Source organism: Jaculus jaculus, chromosome 1 (assembly GCF_020740685.1).
Source record: "Jaculus jaculus isolate mJacJac1 chromosome 1, mJacJac1.mat.Y.cur, whole genome shotgun sequence".
Taxonomy (NCBI): Eukaryota; Metazoa; Chordata; class Mammalia; order Rodentia; family Dipodidae; genus Jaculus; species Jaculus jaculus.
In genome coordinates, this window is record NC_059102.1 from 257199173 (window position 1) to 257211586 (window position 12414).

General features: G+C 43.0%; 1 protein-coding gene across 1 annotated transcript in view; it reads left to right on the plus strand.

Annotated features, from left to right (window-relative positions):
- Nucleotides 1–12414, plus strand: part of Got2 (glutamic-oxaloacetic transaminase 2) — a 33585-nt gene that overhangs the window by 11661 nt on the left and 9510 nt on the right. The window contains exons 2-8 of the mRNA XM_045141939.1: nucleotides 4689–4845; nucleotides 6815–6943; nucleotides 7880–7939; nucleotides 8423–8584; nucleotides 8815–8919; nucleotides 9813–9963; nucleotides 11207–11372. Of these exons, the coding sequence (XP_044997874.1) occupies nucleotides 4689–4845; nucleotides 6815–6943; nucleotides 7880–7939; nucleotides 8423–8584; nucleotides 8815–8919; nucleotides 9813–9963; nucleotides 11207–11372 (930 nt within the window). The remainder of the gene's footprint in view (nucleotides 1–4688; nucleotides 4846–6814; nucleotides 6944–7879; nucleotides 7940–8422; nucleotides 8585–8814; nucleotides 8920–9812; nucleotides 9964–11206; nucleotides 11373–12414) is intronic.

Genomic DNA, 12414 nt, shown 5'->3' on the forward strand with positions numbered 1-12414 from the left:
AAGCATGAGCCACCACACCTGGCAGGTCAGAACTATTTTCATAGTAAAATTAAGGTGTTATTTATTTACATTAATGTACAATATGCTTCCATTATTGCTGTTTTCTGTTGGCCAAGAAATAAAATACTTCTCAGTTTCCATTTGATACAGTAAATATTAATGGCTATACTGCACATTAATAGCTCTGGAACGGGCTTCAGCTCAGTCAGCTTTCCTACATGGCCCACCCCAAACTCAGAAAGCATGCTTATAGACATAAGGTGACGCATGCCTGTAATCCCAATGCTTGGTGGATGGTGGCAAATGGGTCACCAGTTCTAGGCCTCCCTTGGCTACATAGTGAGACTCTATCTCAAAAAAAAAAGAAAAGATAGAGTCTTGCACCCACCATGTCAAGCGTCTTAGGCTCTGCCAGCCAAAGGCTGGACTGGGACTGTGTCTGCAACTTTGTCCCAGAGGTTCCAGGTCCTCCTGTGACTCCATAGTAAAGGCATCTGTCTCAGTGTAAGGACAGAGCCTGTGTGACCCAGTGACTGCCATGTGTATGATGCTGGTGTCCTTGTGCTATTTGTAGAAATAAACTTAGGTTGTGTTGGGGGGTGGGGTGGTTAACAAAACCTATGTGGACTCCTTTAAGTTGTAAAGAATTAAAAAGACATCTGTAAACCAAAACATTTGAGTGCTATTGTGTTGAGACAACCTACTCCTCTTCCTTGGGAATCAAAAATAATATGGGATTTCTCAGTCACTTGATCCAAGCACAATATGGTCTCTACCCCTATTAGATATCTTTTAACCAAAGTAACTTCTATTTCAGAGAAAACAGAAGAGGGAGACAGTGATGTGAGGCCCTGTATAGACACCTTCAGCAAACAAGCAAAACTCATGACCCAGAATGGCACTTCCATGGCCACACCCATGTTGCCACCTTGCGGTAGTAGCCAAGAACGTACCCATAAGCATGACTCACAACTGTACTGTCCTCAGGGCATGTCAAAATAAAAGGCACATGAATATAAACTTTAAATTGTGCTCAGTAGGGAAAGGGAGGGAATTATGCTTAATAGTCAGTTCTATCCTATCATAGAACTTGTCTAGTTGTCCAGTGATTAATCCATTAATACAGTATTAGTTTACATATGTAAAGGTCTTAGAAATTGTCTTTAAGTTGACATAGTAAAAAATATACATGCTGTTCTTTGAAAAACCTATTGATCCAGCCTTATGGACAGAATACACCAAATTGTTTTTCTTAAATGAATTCAGGGGCTGGAGGGATAGCTTAGCCGTTTAGGCATTTGCCTGCAAAGCCTAAGGACCCAGGTTTAATTCCCCAGGACCCACATTAGCCAGATGTCAAGGGAGCCCACATATCTGGAGTTCATTTGTAGTGGCAGGAGGCCCTGGCATGCCTATTTTTTCTCTCTCTTTCTCTTCTCTATATCTCTCTCTCTCCCTCTTTCTCTGTCAGATAAATAAATAAATAAAAATTAAATGAATTCAGAAACATTTTAGGAATTCAAGCCACATATAAGTAAAGTAACCAGGTATGGTGGTACATGCCATTAATCCTAACACTTAGGAGGCAAAGATAGGAGGATCACTGTGAGTCTTAGGCCAGCCTGGAGTTACAGAATAAATTCCAGATCAGCCTAGGCCAGAGCAAGACCCTATCTCAAAAACGCAAAATAATAATAAGAAGAAGAGAGATGGCTTAGTGGTTAAGGTGCTTGCCTGTGAAGCTTAAGGACCCAGGTTCGATTCTCCAGTACCCACGTAAGCCAGATATACATAGTGGCACATGCATCTGGAGTTAGTTTGCAGTGGCTAGATGCCCTAGCACACCCATATTCTCTCTCTCACTCAAACTAATAAATAAAAATAAACAAGAATAAAATAGTAAAATGAGTAAAGTAAATTTTTGGTAAAACAGTACTTGTTTAATTTTGATTTAATAAAAAGTTATGCTTTATTAAATCAACTGATTCAATAAGCTGAAAAAAAATTTTGAAGAGTAGCACACTGAGTCTGGGGATATAGCTCAGTGTGAAGACAGGAGATCATATATGAGGAGATGGGTGAGCTCCAATGCACACCATGATACAGGCATGCCATATTCACACACATACATATATTTTATTTAAAAGTAGCACATTGCGCCAGGCCATGGTTATATGCCTTTAATCCCATCACTCAGTAGGCAGAGGATCAGAGTTTCAGGCCATCCTGAGATTACAAGAGTGAGTTCCAAGTCAGCCTGGACTAGAATGAGATCTTACCTTCCCTCCCCCACCCCCCCACCCACCAACACCCTCAGCCAAAAATAATAGCCCATTGAAGGGCTGAGGAGATGGCTTAGTGAGCAAAGTGCTTACTTTTAAAGCATGAGAACCCACCTAAAGGTGCTGAAAACGCTAATAAAAATCTGTGAAGAGGAGGGAAAAAGGCCAGGTATAATAGCACATGCCTTGAATCCCAGCACTCGGGAGGCAGAGGTAGGTGGATCGCTGTGAGTTCGAAAACACCCCGAGACTAATAGTGAATTCCAGTTCAGCCCAGGCTAGAATGAAACCCCACTTTGAAAATACACACACACACAAATGTAATGAGAAATAAAAATATTATTCATTATTTTTTAATATTTTATTTACTTGAGAGAGACAGTATGGGCAGGGCCTCTTGGCCATAGCAGTTGAACTCCAGGTACATGTGCCACTTGATGCATCTGGTTTTACATGGGTACTGGGAAGTTGAATCCTGGCTGGCAGGCTTTCCAAGCAAGCTCCTTTAACCACCAAGCCATCTCCCCAGCCCTGGTACTCATTATTTAAAACAACAAAATTAGCAACTGAAAGTATAACAATTCCACGTGCAGACACTGAGGCTTTCCACATTATTGACACATGGTAGCATTCTAGCTTTTCCCATCCTTACCTTCAGCCATTAATTCCAAAGGCAATGTAAAGAGCTTACAGGTCTGAGTTGTAAAAGGTGCAGAATTCCTAATTTAAGCTCCAAATAGACAAAGGCACCCAAACCAAGCAGGTGATCTGTCATCTCTCACCTGACAGTGGATTTCTGCCATCCTTCTGCAGAATTCATTGAAAGCTTATCACATAAAACTAAACACACAGCCATTATTGGCACCAACAATAATGAGCCTCAGGGAGCCACAAACAAAATCTGGCATCAAAACCAGAAAAGCAGTCAGAAAGTTCTGAGGCCAAAGAAAGTTGAGAGACACTTCAAGTTGCCTGACCCATTGGGCATCAGTGGATGATACCTCAGATTGTTAATGGGTTTTTTGTTGTTGTTTTGATTATTTATGAGAGTGAAAAAGAGGCAGATAAAAGAGAGAATGGGCATACCAGGGCTTCTAGCCACTGCAAAGGAACTCCAAAAGCATGTGCCACCTTGTGCTTCTGGCTTTACACGGGTACTAGGGAGTCAAATCAGGGTCCTTAGGCTTTGCAGGCAAGAGCCTTAACTGCTGAGCTATCTCTCCAGCCCTTGTTGTTTTTAATGTAAAACTATAACTCACACAAAGTGATTAGTATCTCTGCCCATTAAATATAAGGGAACTCAGGCTGGAGAGATGGCTTAGCGGTTAAGTGCTTGCCTGAGAAGTCTAAGGACCCCGGTTCGAGGCTCAATTCCCCAGGACCCACGTTAGCCAGATGCACAAGGGGGCGCACACGTCTGGAGTTCGTTTGCAGAGGCTGGAGGCCCTGGCGTGCCCATTTTCTCTCTCTCTCTCTCTCTCTCTCTCTCTCTGCCTCCTTCACTCTGTTGCTCTGAAATAAATAAGCAAAAAACATTTTTAAAAATATATATATAAGGGAACTCACAGAATGTTACAACTAGTTCTTCATGTTAGTTTTTCATTCTTAAATGCCCAACAATTCTTTTCCTAACCACACCACCCTGTCTCTAGTTAGGTCCTCTCCTGTGTTTTATTGAGTTAGCATATTTTTCAGTGATCCTTCTATATCCATCCTTCAGTACCCTACCCAACAGCCAGATGGGTCATAAAGAATACAAGTCCGGGGCTGGAGACATGGCTTAGCGGTTAAGCGCTTGCCTGTGAAGCCTAAGGACTCCGGTTCGAGGCTCGATTCCCCAGGACCCATGTTAGCCAGATGCACAAGGGGGCACACGCATCTGGAGTTCGTTTGCAGTGGCTGGAAGCCCTGGTGTGCCCATTCTCTCTCTTTCTCTCTATCTGCCTCTTTCTCTATGTATGTCTGTCGCTCTCAAATAAATAAATAAATAAATAAACAGAAAGAATACAAGTCCTTTAAAAGAACACCACAGTATATTTTTAGTATCTACCTTCAGTGATGGAGCCCAGGCATCTATGTGTAATATGATGCCCAAATTCTGTCCTTGAGTCTGAGAAGAGGATAACTAATAAGCTTACACAGCCCTTGCTTCTCAGAGTACTCTTCGCCTAAGAATTTAGGTTGCTTCTAAAAGCCTACACATCCTCCCCAGAATGACTCAGGAACTGCCTTTCTCACAGGATCTGTGCTCCCTACTCTGCAAGGCAATCTAAAGTCTTTGTACTATTGGCAGTTTGAGCCTGTTGCTGTAACACAGACATTTGCAGAAATGGATCTGACAGATCACAGATATCTGGCTATGGGGATATAGCTCATATGACTGAGGTCAAGTATTTCTCATTTCAGCTCCTGGTGGGCCCACGTAGAAATGGGTCCTCCAGATCCCATCCTGGGAGTCACTGAGGCCTACAAGAGAGACACCAACAGCAAAAAGATGAACCTGGGAGTTGGTGCCTACCGGGATGATAATGGAAAGCCTTACGTGCTACCTAGTGTCCGGAAGGTGAGCTTGCCACCCTCATCCTGCTGACTGAGGATGAGTGTCACTCAGCCACGCTAGGTTCCAGTTCTGGCTCTGGTTGTGTGAATCATCTAGGTTATCTGGGCTGTGATCTTCCTTAGCTGTGAAAACAAGAGGTTGGAGCTACCTGGGCTCCAAGACTGAAAGCCAGACAAGGTGTCATATCTGAGGTGCATATGCAGACCAGAATTTTAACGCTGTGTCTAAGCAGGAGGAATTGCCCTCTGTGAGTGAAAGTTACTGTTACATAGGCATGTTCTGTCCCTTCGTCACACTGAATAGCAGGATAACTTTTTTCACTTTCTGTTGTTATTTTATTACTGTTTTTTGTTTTGTTTTTGAGGTGGGGGGGTCTCACTGTACTTTAAAGTGACCTGGAACTCACTCTGTAACCCAGACTGGCCTCCCATTCAGTTACTCTCCCACCTCAGCCTCCCAAGGGTTGGGATCAAAGGCATGAGCCACCATGCCCAGTTTTAGTTTATATATATATATATTTCTTCCCCCCCCCCACCAAGGTAGGGTCTTACTCTAGCTCAGGGTGGCCTTGAACTTCCAGAGCTTCTCCTACATCTGCCTCCCAAGTGCTGGGATTAAAAGTGTGCACCACCATGCCCAGCAAAATTATATTTTTATTAATAGTATTTCTGTTAGTTTTAAAAGTTATTCAGGGCTGAGGAGATGATTCTGTGGGTAAAAGTGCTTGCTGCCCAAGCATAGCCTGATTTCAGCTCCCCAGAACCCACATAAAGCTGAATACAAGAGCATGCATGTGTCTGTGATCCCAGTGCACTTGCGGCGAGATGGGAAGCAGAGACAGGAGAATCTCCAGAAGCTTGCAAGCCAGCCAGCCTGGATTATGCAGCAGTAAACCACAGACAAGGTAGAAGGTGAGGACTGGTACCCAGGCTTGTCCTTTGACCTCCACACTTATCCGGGGCTGGAAGTATACAGTGTTCAAGAGCTAGCCCAGAATGCGGGAGACCCTGGGTTGATGTCCAGCAGCACAAGAAGTATTGTTCATTGAGTTTAAGATGATGTTGCAGGCCAGAACCACCAAGCCCTGTTGTCCATTGCCTCATTAACAACCCACCTCAGTCCTGAGACATAACACAGGTGTTCCTCCTCTTAACACATAGGAAAGCCAAGATTCAGGAAGGCTGAGTAACTTTACCTAGGGTCTCACAGACGGTGACAGGCAGCTAGGCATCTGACTCTACAGCATGGATGCCTGGCTATTGGTATTCTTAGGCTGGCATATATCCTGAAATGCTTTCCTTGTATATGGTTAGCTTAGTTGTGTTATTTCATATATACCTAAGGTATGCTCCTAAGCTTTCTTGTGCATGCCAAGATGCCATTTCATGTTAAATGGTAACCAAGAGAGACTTACCCTTCCACATAAAACATTACTTTGAGACAGGCAGAGCAGCAGAAGCCTGTGACCCTAGCACTTAGGAGGCTGAGGCAGGAGAGTGGCGAGTTCCAGGCCAACCTGGCCTACCTACATAGTGAACCCTTACTTCAGAATACGTAAAATAAAACTTTACTTTTAGGACTGGAGAGATGGCCTAGCAGTTAGGTGCTTGCTTTCAAAGCCTGATGGCCTGAGTTCAATTCCCCAGTACTCACATAAAGCCAGATGCATAAAGGAGTACATGTGTCTGAAGTTCATTTGCATTGGCAAGTGGCCCTGGTGCACCCATTTCCTCTCATTCATTCATGTTCTCATTCTCTCTTTCTCCATAAATTCATTAATTTTAAAAAGTGCTTTACTTTCAAAAAATAAAATATAGCCAGGCATGATGGTACATGCCTTTAATCCCAGTACTCAGGAGGAAGAGGTAAGAGAAAAGGAAGAAGTATTTATGTTCTGTAATAGGAACTTATCACCCATCCTCTTGTTGGACAACTTCAAATAAAATTTAAGGCTAAGTTTTCTCTTGTCTAGGCAGAGGCCCAGATTGCTGCAAAAAATTTGGACAAAGAATACCTGCCCATCGGGGGGCTGGCAGAATTTTGTAAGGCATCTGCAGAGCTGGCCCTGGGTGAAAACAACGAGGTGTTGAAAAGTGGCCGGGTAAGCCAAGCCAACTGGCATCGTGCAGGACCTGAACAGATTTAAAATAACTTAGACAATGTTAAATGAGTGGATAAAGATAACTTAATTTATATTCATGTAATGATTAGTGGTTACACTTACAACTCCTCTTCAGATTGTAAATTGGCAAAAATTAAAAACTATCATGTAGCACCAATTCCAGAAATGACTAGTAATTTTGGTAAATAATAATTTGACTGGTTTGGTCCAGTTTGCCGTGAGTGTCCATGTGTTATGTCATTGTATGCTGACTATGCATTAGAAATACTTGGTTGTACTTAGTTTTAGACCTATAATTAGTCCCCAGGATCATGTGCTAAGCTTCCAGCTTGAATGGGAGAAGCAAGGAGGAAACCAGCCAGGATAGACTGTCGGGGCAGGACGAGGATAACTGTCCTTAGCTGATCTGACTCACCCAGTGTGGGCAATGAAAGAGAGAAGGCCATGATACCAGTGTACAAACCTGTGCTCTGCGGTTGACTTTCTTTTGTAAGAAAAAAAAAAAAAAAGCCATATAATGAATACATTTGCTAAGTTTATTTTTTCTGCCTAAGATTTAAAACCCACATGGTATGGGATGTAGCTTCTTGGCAGAATGCTGGCCTACCATGTGCAGCATCACAGGAAATAAAAGATACTGAGGTTTTCCTGATACATTTGACTTGCTTTATAAGGAATTTTGATGGTCAAAGCATCATTCTATTTTACATTATTATAGAGGAATGTCTTCTTGTAGTCATTTAGTTGTCTCTGTGTGTGTGTAAAACTCACTCCTTTGGAAACCAGAGAGGAATTTTTGTGTCCTCAAATTTTACATATAACATGGATGATGTTAACAAGCTGTGGGCGTTTACTTCTAAAGTGCAAAGGATACCGTGTGGGCAGAGCCGACTAACCCTGGTATCTCTTCTGCAGTTTGTCACTGTACAGACCATTTCTGGAACTGGGGCCTTAAGGATCGGAGCCAGTTTTCTGGTGAGTAGAAACTCCTTTGGGGAAGAGCTTTGAGGTGACAAGCCTTCCTGTCTTGTGACTACTGACCAGTAACAACCTCTTTCCACAGAGTTGGCAAGTTTTTTGTTCTCTCATGATAAAACAAGTGCTGTGGGGAAATTATAAGAAAAAATATAATAAATTAATGTTAATAAATAATAGTAATATATAACAAAAAGTATAATGAACGCATACTGTTACTGGGAGCAGTTCAGTTATTTAGTCCCTATAAAGGAAGTTCATTTAGCCCCATTTTACTAATGAAGACAGTGAGGACCACACATGTCCTTTGCTACACAGCCAGAAGAACTGTCAGTCTGGCTTCCTGTCTTGCTGCTAGGTCAGTACTGTGTCAGCCATTGAGAGGAGCTGGATTTTAGGAAAAATATGCTGTACGTAAAACATACCGTTTTTTGCCTCTCCATTTTTTTTTTTTTTTTCATTCCCTCTCATCTCATCTCATAGCAAAGATTTTTCAAGTTCAGCCGAGATGTCTTTCTGCCCAAACCATCCTGGGGCAATCACACACCCATCTTCAGAGATGCCGGAATGCAGCTGCAAGGTTATCGATACTATGACCCCAAGACTTGTGGGTTTGACTTCACGGGTGCCATGGAGGACATTTCAGTAAGTGTGGCTTTCAGGGCAGAGGGGTAAGAAAAAAGGACTAAACTTCCTTGCGAACATTTGATGTGTCCCAACAGGTCACACTGTCTCACTTAAAATACAAGGAGTGAGTTAATTCCCTCACCCTAAGTTTTCTTTGTCATTTCTCAACTAATAGCAACCTCTCTTGTTCCCACTATTTCCTTTAAAACTGTGAAGCAAAATCTTGACTTGGTTCTTTTTGTATGTAGAAAATGCCAGAGCAGAGTGTTCTCCTGCTGCATGCCTGTGCCCACAACCCCACAGGAGTGGACCCGCGTCCAGAGCAGTGGAAGGAAATGGCAACAGTGGTGAAGGTGAGGAGGGTAACCCGGCTGATGACAGCTCTGTGTCTAGTAACCAGCCTGGGAGGCCCAACCTGACAGCCTCAGCAGGGAGGGTTCATTGGTCCTGAGCCTGCACCATACCACACAGGGATGAGCTGCCAGAGAAGGGCTTCTCGTTTGCACATTAGCCGTACTGTGATTGATGATAACTGAAAATAATATTTATTCCCTAGTCCAGAGTCAGTAAATTCTGATAAAACTTATGGCACAAGCCTTTAACCCCAGCACTTGGGAGTCTGAGGTAGGAGGATCACTATGAGTTCAACACTTGAGGTGAGCCTGGGCTAGGGTGAGACCCTAACTCCAAAAGCAAACAAACAAGTGATTAGGCCAAAAATAATGACCCAGATCACTGTGGACCCTAGACAAAAGAGCCTCCTGTTTGACTCAGAAGTATTCTAAGCACATTGAGATCAAGATTCTCTTTCTTGTGCTGGAGAGATGGCTTAGCGGTTAAGCGCTTGCCTGTGAAGCCTAAGGACCCCAGTTTGAGGCTTGATTCCCCAGGACCCATGTTAGCCAGATGTGCAAGGTGGCACACACATCTGGAGTTAGTGGCTGGAGACCCTGGCATGCCTATTCTTTCTCTCTCTATCTGCCTCTTTCTCTCATACTCTTAAATAAATAAATAAAAATGAACAACAACAACAACAAAAAAGATCCTCTTTTTTGGTGTCTTTTGAGAAACCATATGCATAAAATTTTTTTTAAAAAGCAAGGTTTAATGCATTAATATGTTAACTCTAGAATTCATCATGTTTTCTATGCCATCTAGGGAGTGCTATGCTTCCTACTAAGCACAGGTAACAGCCTAAAGTACCTGCAGGGCCTACCTCATGCTCTGGTCTTCTCTTCCTTGCCAGAAAAAGAATCTCTTTGCCTTCTTTGACATGGCCTACCAAGGCTTCGCCAGCGGGGATGGCAACAAGGACGCTTGGGCTGTGCGCCACTTCATCGAACAGGGCATAAATGTTTGCCTCTGCCAGTCATACGCCAAGAACATGGGCTTATATGGTAAGCTGTCACAGACGTTCTGGTGAACTTGAAAAAGAGAATGTCACCAAGGCAGAGAGTTTGGAGGGAGGAAAAATCTGTGTGTGGGGGAACACCCATGTGTATATGGGTGCTTGTGCTGAAATACCGGCAGTCCATTTCCCTACCTTCCCAGAGAGGAAAACGCCAGACTTTTTTTTTTTTTTGAGATAGGGTCTCACGCTAGCTCAGGCTGACCTGGATGGAATTCACTATGCAGTCTCAGGGTAGCCTGGAACTCTCAGCAATCCTCCTACCCCTGCCTCCCAAGTGCTGGGATTAAAGGCATGCGCCACCACACCAGGCCTAAACTACAATAGATTTTATTGGTTTTCTTAACCTTATCTTATTCATGTTCTTAAAGTCCTTCAGCAAAGAGAACTAAATAAAAGTGATGGGTATGAGAGCCAAGAAAATAGATAAAATAATAGGATCTTTAGAAGATGGGAGTGTGGCTCAGTGGATAGAGTACCTGCAAAAAAAAAAAAAAGCAATCTTGCATGCTCTTGAACATTCGTTCTTTATTGTGCCTCAAGGCCCCATTCTGGCTATTAAAAACTATCCAGTGCTAGAGAGACGGCTTAGTCGTGCTTGCCTGCAAAGCCAAAGGACCTTGGTTCTAGTCCCCAGGACCCCAAGATGGCCCATGCATCTGGAGTTGTTTACAGTGGCTAGAGGCCCTGACACATGTGTACTTGCTCTTTCTTTCTCTCTCTCTCTCAAATAAATAAAGTATTTAATTTACATTAAGAAAAACAAAAACTATCCTATACAGGTGTGGTGGCGCATGCCTTTAATCCCAGCACTTGCAGAGGTAGAGAGATCACTGTGAGTTCGAAGCCAGCCCAGCCCGAGACTACATAGTGAATTTGAGGTCAGCCTGGGCTACCTCAAAAAACAAGAAAAAAAATTGGAGAAATGACTAAGCAATTAAAGGCATTTGCCTGCAGGCCCAGGTTCTAGCAGCCATGTAAATCCAGATGCACAAAGTGGAACATGCATTTGGAGTCCATTTGCAGGCTGTGGTGTACTTATTCTCATTCATTCTTTCTCTCTCCTTGCAAATTTGTTTTGGTTTAGTTCTTTGTTTTTTGAAGTAGGGTCTCACTGTAGCCCAAGCTAACCTAGAATTCACTATGTAGTTTCAGGATAACAGTAGCAAACAATCATGATTTGCCAGAGTGTGTTTGAAAGGAGCACTAGACTATACCTGTGTGTCTTTCAGGTGAGCGCGTGGGAGCCTTCACTGTGATTTGCAAAGATGCAGATGAAGCCAAAAGGGTGGAGTCACAGCTGAAGATCTTGATTCGCCCCATGTATTCCAACCCTCCTCTCAATGGTGCCCGCATCGCCTCTACCATCCTGACCTCCCCGGATTTGCGAAAGCAATGGTAAAGACTCCTGGCCATGCTGCAGCCAGCTAGTGCTCCAGCTGGTCTATACGTGACCTCTAGGACCAGATAGTGTCTCACAGGTTGCATGTGAGGGGAAAGATAGAGGGGAGAAAGAGAGAAAAGTAAGCTGGGCATGGTGGCACATGCCTGTAATCCCAGCACTCAGGAGGCAGAGGTAGGAGGATTGTCATGAGTGTGAGGCCTCCCTGAGACTACACAGTGAATTCCAGGCCAGCCTGAGGTAGAGTAAGACCCTACTCAAAAAAAAAAAAAAAAAAAGTGTTCTTTGTTGATATTTTGGTATTTCCCTGTAAAAGACACACATAATTCAAAACTAGCAGCTTCTTTATCTCCAAATTTAATAAAACCTACCTCCCCCTGACAAGTTCAAATTCAAGTGCTTTACATAAGAAAACTCGAGAAGATCACATTTTTATTTTGTGGACATCAAACCTAGATTTTTGTGCATGCTAGACAAGCACTACATGTTCTCCCAGCCACTATATGTTCTTGTCCTGGTAGCAACTAATATTGAATCAATATTGTACAAACCTATGGTTTTTAGCTTTTTAGGTCCATTTGTTCTATGACCTCATTGAATCCAGATGCCTCTCTGTTTATTTTTTGCCGGGATGACCTGTCAATTGATGAGAGTGAGATGTTGAAATCACCCACTACAACTGTGTTTGGTGTTACCTGTGACCTTAGTTCTAATAGTATTTGTTTGATGAAGTTGGCAGCCCCAACATTAGGTGCATATATGTTTAGGATTGTAATGTCCTCCTGATGGAGTGTGCCCTTAATCAATATAAAGTGACCTTCCTTATCTTTCTTAACTAACATTGGACTGAAGTCTACCTTGTCAGATATTAGGAGAGCAACCCCTACTTGTTTTCTAGGCCCATTTGCTTGAAACACTGTTTTCCAACCTTTCACCCTAAGCTAGTGTCCATCCTTTGTAGAAAGCTGAGTTTCTTGGAGACAACAAATTGAAGGATCGTGCTGTTTAATCCAGTCTGCAAACCATGTCTTTTGGTTG